Genomic DNA, 26,260 nt, shown 5'->3' with positions numbered 1-26,260 from the left:
TTTCGCGCAGGTGCTGTACGTTCTGCCAACGTGCTACAAGAAGTACATGTACTAGAGACTTGTGCATTTTGAGTGGAAGGTGGTGTTCCAGAATAAATATTTTTTAATACCAATCTCATCATGATAATTTTTTTTTCATTTTTTCTTAGAATATGCATTTTTTTTGCTGTGTTATGTTTTTGATTTTTTTCTTTGCTGTTGTCATTGTTTTTAGAATGTTGAAGAAAACTTATTCCCAACACCAAAGAAAGGAGAATAAAGTTATAGCTCATTGTGCTTTAAGATCAGGAACATAAGTAAAGCTGAAGGCAAGAGTATGTATCTAAGGCATCTACAGGATACTGATATACGGGACAACCACTATGCTGCAACTCACATTGCTTGCACATGAGGGTTAATAAAGGTGTTCTTTTGCACTCAAGTTTGTACTAGTAGTACTCAAGCTGTACATCAGTTATGTTTTTGGCAACCCCTCAGGGGCAGAGCCTTCTTTTGTATGTTGTGAGTTTTACTCTACAGTAACAGTTCTGTCTCGCAGAGTTCACACTTGAGCGCTGCCATGGGGTTCAACAGCGTGCACGCTGGGCACACGTTCCCCACGGGGACGGGCTCTGGGATGGGCGCGCCCCGCGGCAGGTTACACCGACTGCACACCTTACTGCTGCATCTGTTGATGGCGGCGCAGCGCAGGCACTTCCATTTCCTCAGCGGGCTGGCCTGCAGTTGCTGCAGCCCCTGTCCCTTCCCCGCCGCCCCTCCCACCGCAGTTTTCTCCGACACGCTCTCCTGATCGTTGCTGCCGACCGTGGCGGCGTCGGAGAGAGGCTGGCTCTGAACTGTCCCAGAAGATTTGGCGAAGGCAGCGTTGTCGACCCCGACTTTTGGCGGGCGGGGGAAGTTGTCCACGTGAATGAGGCTGTGTCCACGCGGACGTTTGTAACAACGTTTGGCACTGAGGGAGTTGGTGGCACATTCCTTACAGAAGGCCCGGTTACAGTGTTTGCACTTGACGATGGCCGGGCCTGGACAGTTCACAACCGAGCACTTGGGTTTCCCGCTGGACTGGGCCGTGGCGAGGCTCGTGGTGCTTGCGTAGGATGGTGAGCGATGTTTTTTCCGTCTACCCAGCACTGTACTCAGCAACCTGTGTTGGGGGATAGAAAGACAAATACTTCAGCAGACATATACATTACTGCAACACTGTTTTTCTGGCAAAACTTATATTTACAATCTATGAAATTCTTAGTTTTCTTTGAGGTTGTATTTCTGAAGTAACATTATAGTATTTCACACCTTGATGTTTGACTCTTGACTTTGGTCTCTCTGCCCCGAGAGAAATGCACATGTGAGGCCGGCTTGTCCCAGGGGTCGACTTTGTGTGCCCCTCGACAGGGATTGCTGCCCTCCCCTTTAGCTTGAGTGGTTTGTCCCGAACTTGTCTCCTGTCTGTCAGTGGTTTGTGTTTGTCCTGAAGATGCAATAGAACAACAAGAAGAGGAAAATTACATTTCATAATTTAGCATGAAAGTTCATCTGTGTTGGTACAAATCATTATGAAATAAAGACTGAACTTTAACTTCCAACACTAGATATAGAATTGGGACTTACCCCAAATTTTCGGTTGACTCCATCAACCTTGTTCACGGAATGGACCCGTCTACTCTTGGAACGTGACGTCAGAGACACGTGACCGTAGTAGCGGGTCATACGTGATAACTTGTTATCTGGCACGTTCCAAGAGTAGACGAGTCCATTCTGTGAACAAGGTTGATGGAGTCAACCGAAAATTTGGGGTAAGTCCCAATTCTATATCTAGTGTTGGAAGTTAAAGTTCAGTCTTTATTTCATACATTTCATAATGTTTCATTGGCAAAACACTTAAAAAGCCCAAATGTTATGAAAACCATCATGGCATTCCTGAATATTTAAATAAGCGATTCTCTATGGATTATAAGATATAGAGTACCTGACAACTTGAGCTTATCAGCCCAAACTTATTTAGAAGAAAAATTATCACTTGTCAAAAATTGTTACTCTGCTGTAATTATTCTTCATTACCAGACAATAATACTGCATACACTATTTGTCAAAACCCTTCTTATGAAGTGATTCATACCTAATGATGTATTCTATGGTTCGCTAGTATTGGATCGATATAATATGACAGCGTGAACTACCAACAACGTAAAATTCTCCCCCCCCCCGATAATTGAGAATCCGTTCGTCATGGAATATTTATCAAGGAAAATCCCGGGCTCTGTTTTGTTCTGCCGGGCATTACAGATCCCGTATGTGCATTATCTGTGAAATTGATCCTCGCTGTCCCCGCCGCTAATCCCGAGACAAAGTACCGGGATGACCGGATAATCTCTTCGTATGACATCACTCAATATCTGAAGCTGTTGTCGCGATGGATGAAGTTTGGTCCCTACGTAATCCTCTGTGATCCATCATACTGTACACACGCTATTCTGTCTGCATACAGATGTGGGCACTAAGAACATACATGTATGCAGGAGTGCCTATAAGTAAGGCCACATCAATTTAATTTGTTGTTTCTCGGATTTTTTCAGAAAAAATATGAAGTGACAGGGCGAAAGAAAAAAAAAACAGGCCAAAGCAACCCATGTTAGCCGGAAATGTTACAATATGAGCCATGAAGTGAACATACCAGGCTGGTTTATAATTAATTATATATATATATATATCATATATATAATTATAATATATTTTGAACTTTAAATGAAACAAAGTTGCATTGTTACATTGAAAAACTTTAACAACTAGGAAGAAGAGGACTTTCTTCAACCGGTTGAGCCAAAATATGTCTTTTATAATTGTGCATTTTGCAGTTGATTTAGAACCCCCCAATTTTTTTTTTTGCAAATCAGGAAAAAATGGACAGGGCGAATCCGAGAAACAACAAATTAAATTGGCGTGGCCTAAGCTAGCAATTTACCAAATACCGTGCAATTTTTCATTTTGTATATTTACGTTAGCTTTTGTTTTTGATTTTGTCTGTTAGTGCGTTTGCTTGTGCTTTTGTAGTTATTTTCACAGGCTAGGCACCTCAGGGATATTGACAGGACAAAGTTAGGACAAAGGTCCCGGAAAAGGTTATTTCAGTTCCTGTATTCAAGTTCCTGCTACACTAACATACATGTCTTTTGCCTTACTAGTATATAAGAGCCAATGTATGTATGTATGTAAGTCCCATAACCGTGAGCGGTCGTAGGGGCATCATGACAGCCAGCAGCATGTCTGGACTTGACATGATGTTTCAGTAGGCTTATAATCTTGGCGGCGCCTATCTCCTCTCCAAGATTTGGCTGATACAGACGGGGTTCGCCAGGCCTCCGTCCGGGTGAATGATGTGAATCACCATGTGGCTTATACAAGACGGAGGTCACCAGGCCTCCGACCAAGTGATTTGAAGTGAATCACCAACTCCATACAGTAGTGTTTGTACCATCGCACACTGGGGCATGCCCCTACTCTTTTTCGAAAGGTGTGGTGGGATCTTTAACGTGCTCGAGGTGTGGCTCTCCTCAAACACGTTGCCTCCAGTTTACGCCCTATCCGAGGGACGTCCCTAACTGAAGCTAGGTACTCATTTACACCTGAGTGAAGTGAGGAAAGTCGTGTTAAGTGCCTTTCCCAAGGGCACCGAACCTGCAACCTCTGGGGTGTGAGCCGAACGCGCTACCGACTGCGCCACACGACCCCAAGAGCCAATGGCAAATGAATAAAACAAGAAATTCAAGTTAGCCTGGTAGCTAGACCTATTATAGCTCCCGAGTCCTACATGCTCTGCACTATTTGTGGAGAGGATGTAGAACTTGGGAGCTATAATAGGTCTGGCAACCAGGCTAATTCAAGTAACCCACTGAGTTATGAGATCTTTCATTTCATGTTCATCATGCACAACAGTTGTGTGTCATTTGGAACACTAGGATCAGTCGCCTGTGCAAGTCATGACCTTCCTCCCAGACACAACACTTCACATTTACTAACTGCCTCTCAACCTTCCCTGCGAGCCTTAAAGACTTAATGTGAATCTAACCAAGACAAACGCCAGCCCTCTGACATTCAGAAGGGTTTCCAAGTGACAGACTCCTGCAGATTGCCATTCTCAAAGTATCAAAAACTCCCCAGGAGTGTTTTCCAGCCTCCAACCTCCTGGAAACCAGCCAACTCTACATAGCACTGGGTTTTTACACATTCAAGTTTTTAAGGCTTGGAAACTAGATTTTTTTCTTTCCTGCTCATGGATTGTTCTAAACCGGGGAATAAGGGTGCTGCTCCCTCACATAACCAGCCAGCATCCTGATATCAATTTTAAAATTGACCCCTAAGTGGCTACATACACCTTAAGTCTTTCTCAGGACCTTTTCCAGTGATAATATAAAAACCAAACATCATAAAAATGCATTCTAGCATTACAAACTGTGTTACTCTTGTAAAATTTTGCTTCCCTCCCTCACCATGCTAGTGATCTGCTCCCTCATGCTTAATTCTTCTAGAAAAATCACTGCTGCTATCCTCTCTTTTTTCCCTGTGAACTGCAGGTGCATACTTCAAGCCCAGCAGTTAATTGACAGTACGCTCGCCTGCGTACAGGTTTTTTTACAAGGAGGACACTGCCCCTGTCATGTGAAGGATTACACCAGCCAGACACCAGGACTACAGACAGACAGGCTGATGAGATAGCGCCAAACGGTTGGTTTAAGGAGAGGTATTGATGGATGACCGGTGCAGTTACCTCTGGTGTATGGATCTATTTGTCACTGGGGTCTCTTCTCCACAGCTCTTTAGTGGTGTATAAAAGCACTTAGGATCTCTTGTCAATCTTTCATTAGGCCACAGCAAGTAATTTTTATGGATGACATCAGCACGCGCATTAATTTTCGCCTGATTTTGGAAAAAAAAAACAAGAAATTTTGTTGCCTTCTGACAGTGGTCAACATGCCGAAAATGTGCACAGATGTCTGATGCCATGCCAGAACATGGATGGCAGAAAACTATGAAGAGAGGAGAAAAGAAAAGGCTCTGATTTAATGTGTTTTTTTTTTACTTTGATGCAGTGATATGTGATGCTGGCTGTGTATATCTGATGTTCCCACTGAATCAAAACCATGCGTACAATGATTGAGTCAAAATTTGAAAATGTAGGACCCTTGTTTTTTTGGACCCGTCTTGTTTTTTTTCGCCCGCTCGCATTAGATTTGGAGTCTGCGGAGGATGTCATCCATAAAATTTACTTGCTGTGGCCTTATTAAAAGATCAAAGGATTTGCACATGTCTGCTAGCATGTAATGGTAGAAAACACGTCATGCTAAAATTGGAGTACAATGTAGTTTGCAGTTCAGGCTCCAATATGTCTTCCTCAGGTTGTATTGTGGTGGATCTTTTCAATGTAAATTTCAAAGGAAAAATTGGCTAAAAGGGATTACAAGAGATTAAACCTTACTAGTCTGTAGCATGAATATTTTTGCTATCAGGATTCTTTTGTTTTGCACCATCCTATGTTAAGAACCTTTGAACAAAAGGTGTCCCCAGTATACAGTGCATCTTCTTTTTACTTATGGCCAATGCAAAGAAGAAACACCAGGTCCTAACCTAACTCTATGGTGAGTACTGGCACAGTAAATCTTTAAATGTTTGTGGTTTTATTTTCACTGTTTTCACTGTGAATGTATTGCTGCTATACTACAGAATTGTTTACATGGTAAACTGAAGACAACACAAAAATATGCTTCCAACTATTACCATAAACCCAACTCCCAGGAGAATAAAGAAATTTAGAGAAGTTCCAGTCCTACCTATCGTTACTTCAATCACTATGTTGCTGCTGGATGTGATGCGGGTGATGGTGGACCGCTGGGAATCATGGGAAGGCTGTTGCCGTGGCGACTCTGCCAGGGCCGACGCCCCTCTGCTCTCCTCCAGGTCACTCACAGCCTCCAGCTCATCTTCACTCGACGATGTCTCCGAGGTGGCCAGACATGACGACTGGCTCTCGCTGTGGGCATGTGGCAACAAAACTTCTTTTAGGCCACACCAATTTAATTTCTTGGTTAACGGATTTTTCTAGAAAAATAATGGAGCGGGCGGGCGAAAAAAAAATAAAATAAAAACAGGCCTAGGCATCCTATTATGGCCCAAAATGGTACGATAGGAGCCATGAAGTCAACACACTAGGCTGGTTCAAAATTTAAACAATGAATTTTGAACTTTTAATGATACCATTGCATTGAAAGATGGAATAGCTGTAACAACTAGGATGAAAAGGACTGTTTTCAACTGTTCAGGGCAAAATATGAGCATTTTGCAGTTGATTCTGAATTTTTATTTTTATTTGCAAATCATGAAAAAAATGAAGCGGGCGAATCCGTTAACCAAGAAATTAAATTGGTGTGGCCTTAGCTTTAAGAAACACTAGTACTTGCATAATGACATGTAAAGAATATTTTTTCGTACAACTACCCTACAACATTTCCTTTGCCCAAAGTTCAAACTGTTCCAGCCAAATCTCTTTCACTGGAATTTATTTTCAATGATCTTCGACGAGTAATCTATTTTAACAATCAAGGAACTTATTGTCTTGGAAATGGTGATGCATGTTCAGATACTGCATATAAACTACCAGTACATGTACATGTATACTAATAGATTATCTATCAGTGAACTAGCCCCCTGCTTTCACAACTGTGTGGCCCATGAGCTAGAGAAGGAAAGATTGGCACTGCCTGATATGCTGAAAAGTGTGGCAAGGATTTTAACAGTGTACTAGTAGTTGTCATTACTGACATGTAGTAGTTTTCTGAGTTATTGTTACTGACCTGTAGTTGTCTGAGTTGTTGTTACTGACCTGTAGTTGTCTGAGTTGTCGTTACTGACATGTAGTAGTTGTCGTTACTGACATGTAGTAGTTTTCTGAGTTATTGTTACTGACCTGTAGTTGTCTGAGTTGTCGTTACTGACCTGTAGTAGTTGTCGTTACTGACATGTAGTAGTTTTCTGAGTTGTTGTTACTGACCTGTAGTTGTCTGAGTTGTCGTTACTGAGCCGTCTGCAGGAGTGGATGTGTCTGGGTTTAGTGCCCACCGGAGACCTGTTGGCGTTGATATCGTGGGGATCGTCTATCTCTGACAGAGCCAGGTCTGATGAACCATCGTCTGCTGGCGACCTGGAATAACACCAACAAGGCAATCAGAGACAGGGTTCTAGCTAGCATGAAGTAGCATAGGGCCCCCCTATGCTATAATTTTGACCCCCTACGCTAAATTCCCCCCCCCCACGCTATAATTTTGACCCCCTACGCTAAATTTTCAATACAGCATAGGGGCATTGTGACTGTATTTCTTTGTTCAAGAATGCCAGATCAAATGTGAAAAATTACCAATCAAGGATACATTGTACATGACTTAGAAATAACATTCTTTCCCTTTGGGTATCCCTCAAATTGTCCCTTTTTTATGTCAATTTTTTAAAAGCTCCGCCCCATCCCCCCTCGCGTTCTCTTTGCTCCCTTGACATGCGGCCAGTACCACTACGCTAAAATTAAATCCTAGCTAGAACCCTCAGAGATACTCATACTGTTTTACGACTCTTCAAGTCCTTCGGACAAAAACAGCAGCACTAAGGATGTACATGTGTACAAGGTGTCTGGCAATGTGATCCACTAAATGAATCACAGGTCAAAAGTAGTGGAGTTCTTCCATGAAGACAAGTGCTGCTCAGTCAAAAATGTGGGTACATCTACAATGTAATTTCTGCATTGGAAGTTACAGTTTGGGAGTTCATAATCCATATTCATATATTTGCTCATGATAATCTTTACCAATACAGATGAACTTTCATGCTAGAGCTGCTACAAAGCAGAAAAATAGCTCACACAAGTCTAAAACTTAAAAGGACATTTTCTGCAGCAATACAGCAGGTGACAATGTGAATCACAGTGCAATTTGTAGGTATGGTAGAATGTTTCAAGTCACTGAGGTACATGTACATGTACATGACTGTACACTGTATGTCTGCTGTGGGACATACAGTATGTACCACGTAAAGGTATATTTTCAGCTGAAAGATATGCTTGACCTAGTGGTAATACTGAAATTTGGTGACCTTCTGGCTATCAAGAAACTCTGTTAGGCCACAGCAAGTAATTTTTATGGATGACATCCGCGCGCGCATTAATTTTCGCCTGATTTTGAAAAAAAAAGCAAGAAATTTTGTTGCCCTCTGACAGTGGTCAACATGCCGAAAATGGGCAAAAATGTCTGTTGCCATGCCGGGAGGCAGATAACTGAAGAGAGGAGACAAGAAAAGGCTCTGATTTAATGTTTTGTTTCTTACTTTGATGCAGTGATATGTGCTGGCTGTGTATATGATGTTCGCATTGAATAAAAACCATTTGTACAATGATTGAGTCAACATTTTAAAATGTAGGAACCCTGTTTTTTTCTGCCCGCCTTGTTTTTTTTCCACCCGCTTGCATTAGATTTGGAGTCGGCGGAGGATGTCATCCATAAAATTTACTAGTTGTAGCCTTACTAGTGTTAGAGAAAACATGGTCCAGACCTCTGTCTGCTGACTCGGCAGCACATGATGTCAGCCAGCACCTCCTTGGCACCCTGCTGGTTTTCTCCTTCATGTTCCTCACTACTGCTGGTCTCCAGGATGGCCACAGCCTCCGCATTCAGCTTCACCTCACTCTGGTTGTTCTCGTCTACTGTGGAGGACAGAACACCAGGTTAGTGAGAGGAACAAAGGCCAGACTGTAGAAAAGAGGTTTGCAGATTGGAAGGTCATGGGTTCAAACCCCAATTGGGTCATGCTCAAACCAAAGACTTAAAAAATGGTACATACATGTGTATTGCTTTCTCTGCTTCACATTTACAGGTACATGCAGCTGAACACAACTCTACCAGCAATTTACACTGCCCCTTGAGCAATAAAACTTTCTTCAAAAATCAATTTTTAAGACTATTTACACTATTTTCCTGACAATCAATGCAACCATATTGCATGAGACCTTCACAAAAGGGAGACATACTAAATAAAGGATAATAGATATCCTCAGACCTCATCATATCAATTCTTGCCATGACTTTATATAATCACATTAACATGTTGTTTTATAATATAATATCTATCTCTGTGACAAAGGTATTTCCTCTAAAGCAAAATTTCCAAATGTGGTCAAAGACAATTTGATAAATGAATGGTAATCCTACTGACTGTCTTTTCAGTCCCTTCAGTCAATTTGCAGGGATTTTTTGTGTAAAGCTAGGTTGAATGTTTGCCTGTTGGCTGGCACTTTTCTATCCGTGATCAATGATTGGACATCAGGATGTCGGCCAGGTCATGCTCATCGTCACGGACCGCCGGTATGATTTATCAGAGAGGTCAACAACAAGGGTAATGACTGCGTTTGATTATCCCGGCGCTTTCGCACCAGACGATCGAAATTCTTCACAGTCTTTGAACCAGCTTTCTTTGGGAATGGGATTGTTAAAGGGATTTTATGGATCAATTTTCCTTTACATCCTGCGTAAAAGACGATAACGCCGGGAAAATGGATAACGTGAAGAAAAAAAATGTCAATTTGAAGTGAAACCATAAAGTAGGGCTCACTGAACGATGGGTTATCTTATGACAGTAGCTCTTAATTCATGATGCAACTATAGAGAGCTAATCATTCATCCAATGAGTGTATGTTTTCATTTACACGACTTTCCTCACTTCACTCAGGTGTAAGTGAGTACCTAGCTTTGGAGGTCCCGTGTTTGGGAGAGCCACACCCCACGCACGTTAAAGAACCCTCCGCACTTATCGAAAAGAGTAGGGGACCTTCCCGGTGTGAGTGGTTCAAACCTTACAGTCTGGTCTCGGGTTTGACATCTTTGAAGAGCTGGTGATAGTCACCTGTTATGTCAATCCTTCCACAAATGTGGTAAATCGTCATAAAATAATTAAAATTATGGAAACATACACTCATTGGATGAACCCATCAACTTTTTTTAGAGTCTATGAAGGGTTGTCATCAGCAAAAAAAGAAGATAGACAGCACTTTGCCATATATCCTGGACAACAATTTGCAGTTTGAAAGAGGTTGTCTTGTCTGAGACTTGCAGGAGATCTTTTAGAAAATTCCATAATTTCTCCACTTTTAACCATCTTTTTTTAATGATAAGAGTACCAGGCCTCCGCTTGAAACACAATCATGAAAATAGAAAAGATGCAGCCTGAAACCTATGTACGATACCATATATCAGGGGGTAAAGTATAGCTTGTATGGTCAAAAATGACTTTGAAAAGTTGTCACGGGGATTGAACCGCAGTTTTAAAAACATCCTTTCTAAAGTTAAATTGCCCAGTCATTGCCCTGGTCCACCCTTCACTACTTAAAGCATCACGTTGGCAGGCAATTCTCCCCTGGAATCGACAGTACAATTGCCGGGCGTATTGATCCTGGGGTGGGATGGATGGAGGCGGCATCATCACCACAACTCCACCTGGGACATGTTTTCATTACCCACATCGATCCGTCTCCCCTCAAGAACTATCTCTGCCAAGTTCTAACCACCAGCTCAGGAAAAAAAATCCTTTGTTCATTTCGGTTGAATTAGACCTCGCGGTTCCCGGAGGAATGGAGCTATTCATCTGGGAATTACCGAGGTCGGGATCTAAAAAGACGAGCAGCGTGATGAGAGGGGAAAGGTTATCCTTGATGAATTGCCCGCGGCCTTTGCGATCTCTTCTTGCCGCTATCTCTCACAGTCTGGGCATGCTACAATGAATGAATCTAGAGATGTGAAGAGTAGAAATCATTGCATAGCTGATACTGACATGATTAAATCATTGAGCCAAGTGTATCATGTTCACTGGAAGATGGTAAGTAGTAAGATCATACAGAAGTTGATCTGACAGGTTGGTATGTGAAGTTCGCAAAAGACTTAGTAAGGTACGCCAAAAAAACAGTTACTCAAGCAGCTAGATATGATGTTGGAAACGGTCAGACGTTTCAGGTAGCATCCACTACCTTTCGTCAGTGACACTAAGAGACTGCTGTGCAGGAGAAATGCAGGTTCATAAGCACGAACTACTGATTGATTTAGTAAGATGTCACACAGTGTCTAAGCTTATACTGTTGAGGGTGTGTGCTTTAGTAACAAGCTGAATCTTAAGCCACAATTTTTGGCCAGTAATATAAAGTTCAAGCAACACTAAACACTACTTTAAAGGAAAGTCTTCTCTGTTACCATGCAGCAACACCTGTTTGTTGCCATAGTGTGTTACACAATCTCTCGGGCCAGAGAGACTGGGGTTGTTTACCTCCGAGCCAGAAGACTAAATTTTAAAGGTGAGAAGTACCAATAGGAACCCAGGATTCTTTATCACTGTGAAAATCAGTTAGATATGAGCTAAGGATACGCTGGGAACATCTGCATAAATCAACAAGAATAGGATGTTCCCAATTCCCCTGACTTTATACATGTATTAGAGATGTTGGTTATCAAGATCCTGGGACCTTGACTAATGGAAGGGCTGGTAGAAATGTGGTTTAATCAGTCTACCTGTAGAAGATCCCTTTCCACTCCTTGCTGAGCATAGGGGTGGTGCCCATCTCTATTTCTGAAGCCCTTAGGCCACACAGTGGAATGTACAAGCAGTACAGCTGGTAGTGTTGTGTGTTTGACTTTCCCATACTCTTTCTCATAGATGCTGAGTGCTAAGCAGAGAAAGCTGTATGTACAATTTTTAAAGTCTTTGGTATGACCCAGCCGGGGTTTGAACTCATGACCTCCCAGTTACAAAGCGAGCACTCTTCCCAATTGAGCTATTGCACCTGTATGCTGTTGCAAAAAAAAAGTCTTCTTGACGTACCTGGGGGTTCTCCGATGTAGCCGTAATCACTGAGCATGTCCAGGATGTCTCCTACAAACTTGCAGCTCAGAGTGTCCACAGCCTGGGGGTGGATCACACACTCAGACACCAACTCTTCTACCTGCTTATATGTTTCCTACAAAAACAACAGTCTATGTCAAAACATGGCCTTGCCAAAACTATCTACACAACTAGAAAGGTAACATTTCTGTATCTGTATCTGTATAGCTGGTATAACCGCCTTTCGGCATAACAAACCAACACACATTTGCAAAGCATATGCATAATATTTACCTTCGCACATGGTCTGCTCTGTCAATTTTTCCTCAAACACATTCATATATGTGGTGACAGGAGTCTAAATCCCTCCTGCTATAAAATTGCAACATAATGTAACTTAACACCAGTTACCATGGTGACAGATGTCTGGTTCAGGTCATTGAAGTTATTGGTTTGGAGAAGAAGAACAGGAATAAGAAACAGGGCAAAAACAATATGTTTTCCTTCTGCGAAGGTAAACATAACATACTACATTTCTTTTATTTACAAAGTGTGTGTAGTCCAGAGGTTAGCGACCCTGCCTCAGGACTAAGAGGTTGGGAGTGCCAGTCCTGGCTGTTGTCGCTCACCCGACATGTACGCTTCTGTAAAGGGCCACAGTCCACTGTTCATTGTGCTTGTAAAAAAGAACTACTGGAATTTCCAATTACAATGAACCTGTAATTATTGTACATACATTCTGTAGCGTCTGTCTTCTCTGTCATGACCAGTGGGAGATTAGCTCTTCGATGAGCTAAAACTGGATCGAGATCACTTTCCTTTCCTTCCATTTATTACGTGGCACCGGTGCATTAATACTGATAAACGGATTAACTCAAAGTGCTCTTAATAGACTTTGAAGCTATTAGTTAACAGTCACTGTGCTTAGTGTGTAAGCTTAATCATGTTCATGTTTTCCATGAAAGTTCATCTGTGTTGGTAGTAATCATAGTAAAACGTTAAACTTTATTCCAACACACTATTTACAGGGTCGCTGAAAATTTGATCCCTGTAAATAGTGTGTTGGAATAAAGTTTAACGTTTTACTATGTTCATGTTTTATCTTCCAGTGGTTACTAATAGGTAACTTTCTAATGTATTTCCTACTCAGAAAGTTTCCAATTGTTCAGGCATTGGAAAACGCATAATTCATTGCAAAGTGTAACTGACAGCTCCTTCTGTGACTCCCATGTTTAATAACATTACAGTGTCATTTCGTCGATACACAAGGTCAAGGCATAGAGCAAATCAATATCTCATAAGATCAAAAGGCATGCGGGGAAATAGATCAACTGATAGTAGATCATAACGAAGGATGATTTATGACCAATCATACTGATGTTATAGAAGACCCAGGAGTTCAATTATAGCTTAGGCCACGGGAAGTACATTTTATGGATGTCATCTGCCTTGCGTACATGCAGTGGTAGAAATACTTTTTCTCAGTGTTCTGCAATACTGCAGAATGTCAAAATTTTTTTCTGCAATTCAGAAATACTTTATGCGAACACACTTAAAGGCCAGATTTAAACCCATGGGCCATGGCATATACAAAATTGCATGTTGGCAAACATTTGATTTGAAAAAAATACATGTAAAACTTGTATATTATCAAGTCAGTAGTAAACGCAAAAACTCTTACCGGTAAATACCATTGAACCCCTAGCCTGTTTTTTTTCAGTCTGCAAAATTGTTGGTTGCTTAATTTTTCTTCTGCAATATTGAAAAAAGTCTCTGCAAAATGCAGACTGCAGAGGGGTATTTCTAACAACTTATGTACATGTACCATATCTTTTCACTCTTAGCTTTACACTAGATTTGGAGTCTGCAGTGGATGTCATTTATAAAATCTACTTGCTGTGGCCTAACCAAATCTAAATGATTATAGAACGGAACAAACCTAGGTAAGAACACAACACAAAAGAGCAACGGAAGAAGTGAGACTGGGGTCACCGAGGTGTTACCTGCACCTGGCCTTTCTTTTCTAGCACCGTCCTGTCCGATCGCTGGATCAGGAAGTGACAATGCCCCTCCAGCTCCTCCGCTTTAGATACGACATCAGACAGCTCCCTGGGAAAAGGAAACATACTGGTAAGTGCCACTATAGATAGATGATTTGGTAATCAACCAAGTGTGATTCACAAGGGAAAGCATGCTGTACTATGTATTATCAGTATAAGTAAAAGTTGAAACAGTAGGTGTCAAACTGAAATTGAAGAGCAAAAAAGTGGCAAAAATTTCATATCCTTTTGGGGCAGATAAAAGACATTTCTATAGTCCCAGCCTCTCTAGTCTAATTGTTCCAGTGTGGCACAAACAAACATACAACACAATTCATACATTTTCCTGTTGCCTTTGTAACACATACATAATTTCTTTCAACATTATATATGTAGATAGATTTTGATGTTTTTTAAACACTTAACATGATACTTCATCAGTTTTAAGGTTAAAAAAACATGATATTCCCTACCTCTCCTGTTTCTCCAGTGTGGCGACCCTGATGATGGTCTGGTTCTTGACCTGTGCCTTGAGTTGGTTCTCCCTCTTGTACAGTCTCTTCCTCAGCAGCTCGAAGTGGTGCGAGATCTCCCGCATCAGCTTCTCCTCCTTGAACCGGACGGCCGTGCACATCTCGTGGACCGCGCTCCGCACCTCCGACAGCTGCTGCTTGTGCTTGATCAGCGCCTCGGCCAGCTGTCTCAGATTCTGAAGGGAACAGCAAAAGACAGCAACTCAGGACAGACTGATTACAGACTCCCGGGCACATTTGACCCACAACTCTTTAAGTGCAAATAAAATTGTACAATTAACTTTTGGGGCCAAATGGACTTGAGCTATTGGAGCATATATTTAGGTGGGAGGACTATACAGGTACATGTATGTAGAGTGTGTCTCAGACAGTGTAACAGCAGAAGATGGACACAACATTTTTGAAGGCAATGTCAGGGGATGCACCAAGGCCAGAGAGATCGATATTCCATTTCAGTTTGAAGCGAGCCATCTTGCTTGGCAATGGACTGCAGAAGCTTGCCCCAGGATAGCTATTACTAAATCCCTAGTGAATTGGAAGTCAAAGTAGTCGCCAACGCTGGCCTGGTTCTGTTGCCAGAGTGTGGAAGTACTCCGCATTCGCTGGTATCGTTGAAAACAACCATCTTATTCATAATCCAGGAAGACGTACTCTTGTAGGCTACCTGCCATTAATGGATTACAGTCCCCTTAGGGTAAAATTGTGTCCGGATCCCTGAGCGCAGCTCGCTCGTACTTTCTGACTCGTATCTACTGCCTATTCCTCAGGCGGGAAGACTACATCACGATGTGGATTACTTGAAACAGAGCCTGTTTGGTAGATATGGGCTGCTTACTATAGTAATGTACATACATCAGGGCTTGTTCAGGTTCTCGTCATTTTTGCTTTAGGATAGCAAATGGCAGGTCATTTGAAGTTAACGCTTGATAGAGTACAAACTTTAAGTGGCAGGAAAATTACTTTCTGGTACATCTTTCAACACTCAACATTGAAGGAAAATTGCCATAATCACAATTTTGTAACTTTTCAAAGGAATACAATATGAAAAATACCTTCCAATAATTTCCTATAAAATTTCTATTAACTGCAATATTGCCCTTACACATCATAGACACAGTCTATCGCACATATTGAACCTGATTTTGATTACATTTTCTTTTCCAATTTTCTGTAATCCAAACAATACTTCATCCATTATAAAAATCAAGTCCCTGTATTAAAACTGATGGCCTTTGCCTGCCCTTTCCTTGAGGAGTAATTGCACTGCAGGCAAACATTGTTATTCAATTTCTCCCTTGCAGTAGTTTTGCTAATGTTCTGTGACTCGGAACCGTTGGCCTTTATAACGTAGATTTATTAGGTTTTGCATGACGACTCTGTTCAACCTTGCTCCTAACCCTTGAAAGCTGACAGGCGTTGTGCATTGGCTACATATTGGGCTGAATCGTCATTGGTGACACATAGCCAGGAATAGCTTCGACAAGGCAGTATTCAAGCTGCCATTCACTGCAGGATGATGAACAGTTACTGGTAGTGAACACCATTGAGAAGTCTTTAACATTAAACCTTCTTTTCTGGCATCTCCGCTATCAGACCAGATTGCCTGCCAGGTCAATTTCATTGATTTTACAAAAGTTCATGTGTCAAAAGTACACTTTGCTCCTAGCAAAATACTTTTGCTCAATGAGTCTTGACAATCAAAGGGCCATGTATTACCCTAGTCTTTTTCGAAGGTCAACTTATGATGATTAATTCTGCCGTCAGAAATTGTGTGTTTGCCAGCAATTCTTTTAGTTTTATTGATTCCGTGTGCAATATGGCCAGTTGGCCCACAGAGAAATGTCTGCGAAAAAGATGGGCTTGGAAAGGATCCGTATGAATCATACTGACGTACCAAAACCGTTTCTTGTGAACAAGCAATACTAACATTGGTCCGTAAATTCTGCTGTCAATTTGAGGGTCAAAGTCATCGAAGTCCAGTTTATCTTCCACTGGTCATGACAGGAAAGACAGACAGTACATACAGAACAGGTTCATTGTACCAGGGGAGTTCCCACAGCTCGTTTCAATACGTACAATGAACAGAGGACAACAGCTTGAAGTCTTGAAGAACTGCAACTCTTTCTAGTGGTGAGCCAAGACTCAAAAACTCTTGACCCTCAGGTCCAGAGGCATAGTTGCTCACCCCTAGACCACAAATGATGGGTTGCGGTCTCATTCGGGAGATCACGAATATGCAAATGAGCACATGCAAAATTGTCCCTCTTTTGTCAGATGTGCTTCTGACTTATGTACATGTGCGAACGTTTGCATCAATTGTCTGCCGGTCGTAGCGGTGCGGACCGTAGCCAAATGATGAAACACACTCCCCCCCCATGATCTATACTGATTTGTCCCCACAACCTCTTTCCTTTGACTCCACCAAAGCCTCATATCGTGACGGGTCTTTTAACTTACAGAGTTGCTATTATGCTGCGCACACAAGGCAATTTCCCAGGCTAAGGGAGAAATTATACCTTGGAACACAAGGTCACTTTTCCAAGCTATCTCTCTCCATCACAGCCAGCCCATATCAACACACAGCCACAGGAGTGCTCGTGCTTGATTACCTGGCTTTGGACTTGTCAGAGTGGATTTCTTTTGAGGACAGTGTCCACGGTGCTAGCTCATTTGTTTGATTTAAGTACCGGTGGGCAGCCAGGGGAAATTTGCCATCAGGGCTGCTAGGTGAAGTGGGACAAGGCGTCATTTGTCAATTCTATTATCCAAGTTCAAGTCCTGGATGAAGGGTACTTGAGACGTATCAATGGTGTGGTTCTAGAGGACATGGGACTTTCACACCTGTGAACAACTAATCAGGATGGATCCAGACCAAAGCATTGCAAGGTCAAGTGAAGGGAGATTTGGAATAAACCAGTACAGTTCAAATGGTTTGAAAAGGTGAAAAGCCCAAACTTTTCCAACAGTTCATGTCCTGACCATGCATGCTTGATACAGCATGTCAGCAGAACGTACTGCGCCTGCGCAGAACCCTGGATTTTCCCGTTTTTCGTTGGATTTTTGGTCAACATTGCATCAGAATTTTCACTGTTGCAGAGGATATCTTTTCTGACACAACATTTGGAAACTACGGTCGAAATGCCAACCTTATATGAGCGAATACGACCTTATATGAGACATTCTGCCGAAGTGCTATGTACAATACATTACGGGTTTCGCGCAGGTGCAGTACGTTCTGCCAATGTGCTGCTTGATACCATGTCCAGCCTTGTTTTGTTTATATCTCAGAGGGGTTCAACTTTGACACCTTACCCACAATGCATTACACAGTGCACGTGCAGTGGAAACTGTGAACCAGCTTGTATTGGATGAGTTTGGCATAATCTTGATTATTCAAAAGTATGACGTGATAAATATCAGGCACAGAATAACCCAAAAGTGTACATGAAAAGCGTACTAAATAATCAACACCAAAGGTAACTGTTACACATGATTCAGAAGTGGCTTTAATGGAAATGACTGGATTTTCAAAATTTTTTAATGACAATTTACCACATTTGTGGAAGGCCATTGACATATATGTAACAGGTGACTATCACCTTTTCAAAGATGTCAAACCTGAGACCAGACTGTAATGTTTGAACCACTCCCACTGGGAAGGTCCCCTACCCTTTTTCGTTAAGTGCGGTGGGTTCTTTAACGTGGCTGGGGTGTGGCTCTCCCAAACACGGGACCTCCATTTAACGTCCTATCCAAGGGACGTCATTAGCCGAAGCTAGGTACTCATTTTCACCTGAGTGAAGTGAAGAAAGTCGTGTAAAGTACCTTTCCCAAGGGTACAACGTCCGTGCGCATGTTCCGACTTGTTCGGGTACGACCCGGAATCGAACCCGGGTCTCCCCGTTTCATAGTCCAGTGATCTACCACTACGCCACACTTGGGTGTTTTACATCAACAGACAAACTGAGTCAACAGAGTTGTCAGAATAGCAGGAAAGCACCAGACGGCCTTCCATACTGCTTTGTGTCAGAAACAAATTGCACATGTCATCTGACCTGACAGCAAGGATTTGTATCTTGATACGTCCCCATAATGTTGATGGTATGGCCTTGCTTTGTGGCACCATAATCATAGAGGGTCGTACCAAAGCTGGGGGCTGGAGGGGTGAGATCCATCAACCTGAAGTCACATTATAACCCTAGGCTTTGATGACATCTCGGGAAAGATACGGATAATGTATGGAGGAGGAGAACAGGACATCTATCTATGCATCTTTGAATCAAACAAGGAAGAAACATCCATCCAATGCTTAGATTGGTAGTATCAAATTTCGGTCAAAGGCCACGGTATGGGAGGGCACTCACAAATCCATCATATTCCAACATCAAGATATTGGAAAGAGATGAAAAGGCAGTATGTATTGTCTCTGGGGGGGAGCTTTTCTCGTATAACACAGCTGGTGTGTGATTACTTCAGGCTTTCCAGTTTTCCTTTCGATAAATCATAATGCTTTTCTCATAGGACGACAATCTGCTATAAACAAATATTATTTTCCACCTTTTTTTTAATGTAAATATACATAAATCAAATTTTTTTCTTTCACTATGTCCCTGCTTCTTTAATTTTCACATTTGGTGACTACAACTGAAACTATCAATGACAACTTTGCAAGAAGGAACATTCTATGCACAACAGGAGGTGGATTTGGGTGCATAAATTGTGCTTCATGATTTATTTCTAATCACTTTGCGATACTCCTTCCCCGCGGGCTTGGAAAATTAATCCGCAAGTCCATTCAATTCTGCTGACTAGTGCTGTGTACTCCCATTAGACCATGTCAAATATAAAACGGGACAAAAAATCCATACGTTGTACAATACTTTTTGTCGGCTTTTGTGTCACGACATTAGATATGCTCCAACCTGCAGCCAAAAAGTTTGTAAAAAGCTCACCAAACGTCATGGTCTGACGGCTTCTCTGAGAAATTCATACGATGCCGGCATGCTTCTTAATTCTGCACCATTGATTATCCCTTTTCTGATCAAGTAGGACTTAGGATGGGCATTCAGAGGGATTTGCACTGCAGACATTATTATGCTGGCTTTTGGGCATTTCATCAAGAAGGTATCTGATATTGGAGACCATCCCCAGAACTCTCATCAGAAACTCTGGGAAAGGGCTGTTTATCAAAGTCTCGCCAACAAATATTCATTTGTTTTTAGTACGCACTTTTGAATGGGCAGTCTGCAAAATGCTGGCTGAAAACTGCAAACTGTACTGTGCATTCAATTTTGCCAGATTTCAACTTTAAGCAAAAAATGTACCTCTGATGATGGTCAACATGACAAGACAATACGACTATGTCAGTTCAGAGGTGTCTCAACACATCCACATAGTGTCACCCGGACATTTTGTTTCACTTGACACTGTAAGGATTTTAGACACTGAACAAGACTATTTCTTGAAAGGGTTGAAGGAAGCCATATACATCAGGGCCCATCACCCTACATTGAACCGCGACGGGGGCCAACATCGTCTGCCAGATACCTTTGACCCAGTGTTGACGTCACACTTCAAAGAAGCCATGTGACACGCTTCACTGGGTCAGTCTACTGAGGAAGACCAGAGTGACTGGTCGAAAGCTCTAGGCGAGAGAATTTTTTGTGTTGGACCAAAAGTTTTAACTTTAAACATGTGGGAGAGTATGTTGTGGGGTAGCTTTGAGTGGTGTTGTAAAAGTGACACAAGTGTGGTACCGTGGAGTGTACAAAGTGATAACTAGCTATTACACTAGTGTCACTTTGTTACTGAGGAGTATAAGACTTTGTGAATGTGTTTGTAATACCATGTTCTGTTGCTTCAGTTCTTATTACAAACATGTATGACGTATATGGCCTGCCTCTATTTTGACAAGTTCTTGTATGTTTTGCCCATCTTGTTCCTTCTTGTGCTCTCATATTTGGGTCTGAAGAGAATATCATCCATAAAATTTAGTTGCCGCGGCCCAACATCATCAACAGGGTGATATCAACTACCGCAGTCTCCAACACTTGATTTATAGCAATTTGCCACTTCCAAAGCACCTAGTAATACAATCTGGGCCAGGACAAATAACTGTAACTCATTTAGGAGGCACGATACCATCTCTGTAACCATGACAGTGGTTTTGATGGATAGACCTGGTCCAAAACCTCTGGGTCAATGATGTTCCAGTTGTTCAGTTCCAAGGCTGGATGAAGGAGCTTGGATGAATGCTAAGGAATCTGTTTTAACCTTAAGTACCACCAGTTGAGTAAGGATCTTACAGATGGTTATCAGAACGTCATTAATGTTAGGTTGTGGCAGTAAGGTGATGAATAGAGTCTGAATTCGCAGACTAGGTCACTGATAAAAGGGAGATAAGCTGTAGAGGTTACAGTCAAGTATTAGTTGTGGACGGAAGAGGCACAGAGTTCGAGGCATAGTGGGAGGGGTGCATAAGGGTTAGTCTATGACCCACACTGCATGGAACTCATCAAATGTCTCATCTTTCTTAAAATATGGACTCAAAACTAAAACCTAATGTATTGACGGTCCCAGCTAAGACGTTTAAATCACCAATGAGGCTTGAGGTTTCTAAGGATGTACACTTTTCTTTGAGGCAGAAAAAAACATTTTCATCACATTTTTTTTAACAGAGCGGGGTAACAATTATGAGTGGTACCAAGGCTAGTGCAATGCAGCAAAGTTCGACAATGAATTAGATTTCTCACTTGGTAGCCACAAGCCTCAAGAACCCCCCCACAAGGCTCAAAGGTCCACTTTTCATCTAAAGGTCCAAGATGGACTGATTCGTATCACCAGCGGGGCTAAAACTGTAGAAAAACTGCTTTGTCATTGAATAAAAAGTGTCTGTGGTTTTTCCTTTGAAACCCTCTCAAAAACGAAAGAAATGTCATTTCAGAAGGTTTAATTTTCAAAATTTTCGAGGGGAGCAACATGCCCGTAGCCAGGATTTTGAAAAATGAACCTTCTAAAATGGCATTTCATGCATTTTTGAGAGGATTTCCAAGAAAAAAAATCAGAGATAAATTTTTATTCAATGACAAAGGGAGCAGTTTTTCTACGATTTCAGTTCATCTTTTCAAGAAAAATCTTGGACCTTTACATAAAAAGTGGACCAAAAAGTGGACCTTTGAGCCTTGGGGGGGGGTTCTTCCGAACCCCGCGAACCCCCCCTGGCTACGGGCATGAGCAAGCCCCTGGGCCCTCCTAACCTTGCACCTATGATGCTCACTCGTCCCTCGGACAGTGGGAAGAACCTCCCCCCTTTAAAATCCTGCCTACGGGCATGGGTATACCATCCAACCATCTCACCTGCCTCTCCTTAGCTGCCACGTCCTTGACCAGGGCGCAGTCGTGTCCCTTGTGTTTGCCGTACACCTGGCAGTAGATACAGATGATCTCCTGGTCTGACAGGCAGTACACCTTCTTTGGCTCATTCTCGTGCTCATCACAGGCAAGACACTGGGAGGGGGAAAGAACAGACATTCCTATAATACATTGTGACTAGTGCTGCGTACCGGTTCACTGGACTTGGATCCGGACTTGTAAGAATGTTTAGGTTCAAGTCCAAAATAACCTAAAAGTCAAGAACCGAGTCTGGACTCATTACCATAAAAGACCATTTCACATGCCCCTTTTCTTTCCAAACCACCTAAAACCTGCTGCAAAATGAAGAAAACATTGCCATTGGGCATCGTCAAGTACCAGCCTCCATTTTATGTGGCCAAAGTTTCACCCAGACAACATTGCAAGGTTGCCAACATGCAATTTTGTATATGCCATGGGTTTAGGTCTGGACTTACAAGTCTGGAACTGAACCGAAACCTCTGGACTTGAATCCGGACCTGAACCTAAATGTGGGTTTAGGTATGCAGCACTAATTGCGACTGTTCACAACTTAAAACACTTATGTTCAACTCAAACAAAGGCAATTGACAGATGCTCAAGAGTAAAAAAAAATTGCAGGCTTATTGTGCTGTGAAGATATTCAACTAAAAAGGCAACTGACTGATGCTCAGGGTAAAAAAATAGCAGGCTTATTGTGCTTTGAAGAATGTAAATGAAGTAGTGAACAGTTCTCCAACTCAAAGAAAGTAGACTCATTGAAATTTATGACCAAATCTCTCGGTCTTCATCAGCTGTCTGACCCAAGTACTGTAGACATGATTTTTTTCCCCCACATGTGACGTCAGCACTAAGTCAAAGTTCAAGAGATTCGGTCAAAAATTACCAACTCAGATGAACTTTCATGCCAATAAATGGAGTAGTAGAAGCACTTTCAGAAGGTTTTCCATTATTTCAGAGCTTGGAATGGCGCCTCCACTCCACAGGACGGCAGCTAAGGATCCACCCACAGAATAACCCAACCAAGCGCTGCTAAATGAACTGCTTTTCCCCACAGACTCAGTTTGCACGGTTGACCATTGATTAGTCTCGGTCTACCCCGGAACCATGTTCAGGCCCAGGACTCCATGACTGATGAAAAATCTATCCCTGAATCAGTCTGACAGAGTAATCCTCCCAGCAGGAGTCAACATACTCCTTCCATACCGCTGCGGGCGACAGGCCCACACAGAAATGGGCTGCAGTCAGCTTCTGTTGTTGTCCTGCTTCTAAAAAATCACCTTTCTTGTGTGAAGCTTGCCTAGGACAACTGAATTCTCCAAGGTTGTCAATGTTCTGGGTTGTCATTCATTCAGACAACTTACTTTTGTCTTCTGACTAAAGTTCCTGTTTTCTCTCTCTAGATCATTCATGCACTGTGTGAGCCTGTGCTGATGTTGAAGTAATATTTGCCCCTGGCTCAGAGAATTCATGCATTTCTCCTGGATTGTACTCTGTACCACTCTACTGCAAGTAATGAGAGCACCCAGTTATGGCATTGAGGGAATATTTAATAATAGCATGTATTTTGCAATTCCGGGCTATAATTCCAAGCAAAACTTGAAACATTTGTGTTAAAATGTTATGTTTTTGCGTTTTTTTTTCTTCTGCGAGTTGGACAATCTATCCTGACCGAGAGCCCGCCGGCCTTTCATGTTGTTGCTTTAGGCAATTTTTCTCTCTCTACTAGATATATTCCCGACTTCAAGGCCATGCCTGGTTCAAATGAATCCATTACACTCTGACCATACAATGATGATAGGGCCTTCTCGTCGAGTTATAAACACCATTTTCCAAGCCAGGGAGCACAAATAGCCCCCGAGCTGCATCCTTCAAAGTGGTTCGTACTTCAAGAGCTTCTGACGATACACAAAGGACATTTTCTGTCATCTACCGGGGAAAAATCGATCCCTTTTGGAGGAATAATGTAGATTCACTCAACTGAGCTCCGCAAAACGCACGTCCTTCTGAACACTTCAAATGATACAGCAACTCAGAAACGTCAACTTCATCGCTTTATGTGTAAATTTGTCTTCATAACAAATTCAAAGACGTGACCCAGAGGATGTGCAGAGCTATCATACTTCATGTACGCCCTGCAATCAGATTATCTGCCAGAGAAATTGATTTTTCGCTTCTGAGCAAAGAAGCTGGCAAGGTCAACCAGCATGGACTTGCCCTCTCAAAACATTCAGTCCAATTTGAATTCAAATGTAAAATACCTTAGAAAAGTTTCGCTGTGCTATGGCGGACTTAAACTTAAAAACAGTTGAATCTGAGAAAAATGTGAATACATACTACTAGTACAGCATTAAAAAAAGTTGCATGCTATTTTGCAAAAACATGAGTAGTCTGGCTCTATCATAAAATCTTTTTGTTTCAAGCCCATAAATATGCAGTAACTTGATATGATAGAAATGCTGCTTGCATTTAAGTTAACTTGCAGCAATTACTTTAATTTATACTGTATCAATAGATTTTAATTCCTTCTATGGCTGAATGATACAGTGATGCTTGATTGCACAAAGGCCAACACAATCAACAGAATGGCACTCCAGCAATCATTGGCAGTAATCAATGTCATTAACTTTAATGAGTTGTTATACACTGTTCACTATGGAGGAACTACTTATTTCTGGCACTCAGGATAGAATCAAACAATTTATTTTGATTACATTATACCCTTTTTACTAACTAGTGAGTCATCTATCATTATTTCCTGAAATGTCTATATCTGCGTGGCATTGCAGTCAATGCAGCAATTAAATCTCCACATACATTTACACATATATCTTAACCCAGTAAATGGACCAGTGTAGGTTAGGTGCAGGTGGACATCAGAAATACCTGCACAGCTCCAATTTTACCTGCACTAACCTGCATATACCCAGTACGTGGACCAGTGCAGGTAGACATCAGAAATACCTGCACAGCTCCAATTTTGCCTGCGCTAACCTGCATATACCCAGTACATGGACCAGTGCAGGTTAGGTGCAGGTGGACATCAGAAATATCTGCACAGCTCCAATTTTACCTGCACAAACCTGCATATACCCAGTACATGGACCAGTGCAGGTTAGGTGCAGGTAGACATCAGAAATACCTACACAGCCCCAATTTTACCTGCACTAACATGCATATACCCAGTACATGGACCAGTGCAGGTTAGGTGCAGGTAGACATCACAAATACCCGCACAGCTCCAATTTTACCTGCACTAACCTGCATATACCCAGTACGTGGACCAGTGCAGGTAGACATCAGAAATACCTGCACAGCTCCAATTTTGCCTGCGCTAACCTGCATATACCCAGTACATGTACCAGTGTAGGTTAGGTGCAGGTGGACATCAGAAATACCTGCACAGCTCCAATTTTGCCTGCGCTTTTTGCCTGCGCTAACCTGCATATACCCAGTACATGGACCAGTGCAGGTAGACATCAGAAATACCTGCACAGCTCCAATTCTACCTGCACTAACCTGCATATGCCCAGTACATGGACAAGTGCAGGTAGACATCAGAAATACCTGCATAGCTCCAATTTTGCCTGCGCTAACCTGCATATACCCAGTACATGGACCAGTGCAGGTTAGGTGCAGGTGGACATCAGAAATACCTGCACAGCTCCAATTGTACCTGCACAAACCTGCATATACCCAGTACATGGACCAGTGCAGGTTAGGTGCAGGAAGACATCAGAAATACCTGCACAGCTCCAATTTCGCCTGCGCTAACCTGCATATACCCAGTACATGGACCAGTACAGGTTAGGTGTAGGTAGACATTAGAAATACCTGCACAGCTCCAATTTTACCTGCACTAACCTGCATATACCCAGTACAAGGACCAGTGCAGGTAGACATCAGAAATACCTGCACAGCTCCAATTTTACCTGCACAAACCTGCATATACCCAGTACATTGACCAGTGTAGGTAGACATCAGAAATACCTGCACAGCTCCAATTTTACCTGCACAAACCTGCATATACCCAGTACATTGACCAGTGTAGGTTAGGTGCAGGAAGACATCACAAATACCTGTCTACAACTACAACTACAACTACATGTACATGAGAAGATGTACTCACAGGTTGTATCCCCAGTGTCCGTCCATACTTGTCCTCCTCCCCAGCCAGGATCTCCAGGACCCCAAAGTTCTTGGGCAGTCTGGTGGCGTCGTTAGACAGTCCCGGGATCTTGGTGGTGGTTTTACAGGTGGGGCAGCAGATGTGGCCCCTCTGTCCATGGTTCACCAGCTTTACTAGACATTCTACAGAACACAGATATGTTACACAAAATCAGGTACACGTACAGTAGTAACTTAGTATCTCATCTAGCAGATCTTTTCAAAGTGAAGAAATTCACT

General features: G+C 42.2%; 1 protein-coding gene across 3 annotated transcripts in view; it reads right to left on the bottom strand.

The window, feature by feature from the left end:
- Positions 1 to 26,260, bottom strand: part of LOC109487691 — a 56,584-nt gene continuing 30,324 nt past the window's right edge. Inside the window, exons 3-12 of one of the 3 annotated variants that reach the window (XM_019791719.1) lie at positions 25,983 to 26,164; positions 21,821 to 21,970; positions 14,405 to 14,640; positions 13,896 to 14,001; positions 11,893 to 12,028; positions 8,584 to 8,731; positions 7,040 to 7,189; positions 5,823 to 6,022; positions 1,294 to 1,468; positions 1 to 1,144 (exon numbers count right to left, since the gene is read on the bottom strand). In XM_019791719.1, coding sequence (XP_019647278.1) covers positions 514 to 1,144; positions 1,294 to 1,468; positions 5,823 to 6,022; positions 7,040 to 7,189; positions 8,584 to 8,731; positions 11,893 to 12,028; positions 13,896 to 14,001; positions 14,405 to 14,640; positions 21,821 to 21,970; positions 25,983 to 26,164 — 2,114 coding nt within the window. In that variant the 3' untranslated portion in view covers positions 1 to 513. Of the gene's footprint in view, positions 1,145 to 1,293; positions 1,469 to 5,822; positions 6,023 to 7,039; positions 7,190 to 8,583; positions 8,735 to 11,892; positions 12,029 to 13,895; positions 14,002 to 14,404; positions 14,641 to 21,820; positions 21,971 to 25,982; positions 26,165 to 26,260 lie in introns of all 3 variants that reach the window. The other 2 variants (XM_019791720.1, XM_019791718.1) reach the window with 2 other exon arrangements.

Source organism: Branchiostoma belcheri, unplaced genomic scaffold, assembly GCF_001625305.1.
Source record: "Branchiostoma belcheri isolate BF01 breed outbred unplaced genomic scaffold, Haploidv18h27 scaffold9, whole genome shotgun sequence".
Lineage (NCBI taxonomy): Eukaryota > Metazoa > Chordata > Leptocardii > Amphioxiformes > Branchiostomatidae > Branchiostoma > Branchiostoma belcheri.
Note: the sequence above shows the minus strand (reverse complement) of the source record. Positions and strands in the feature narration are given on the sequence as shown.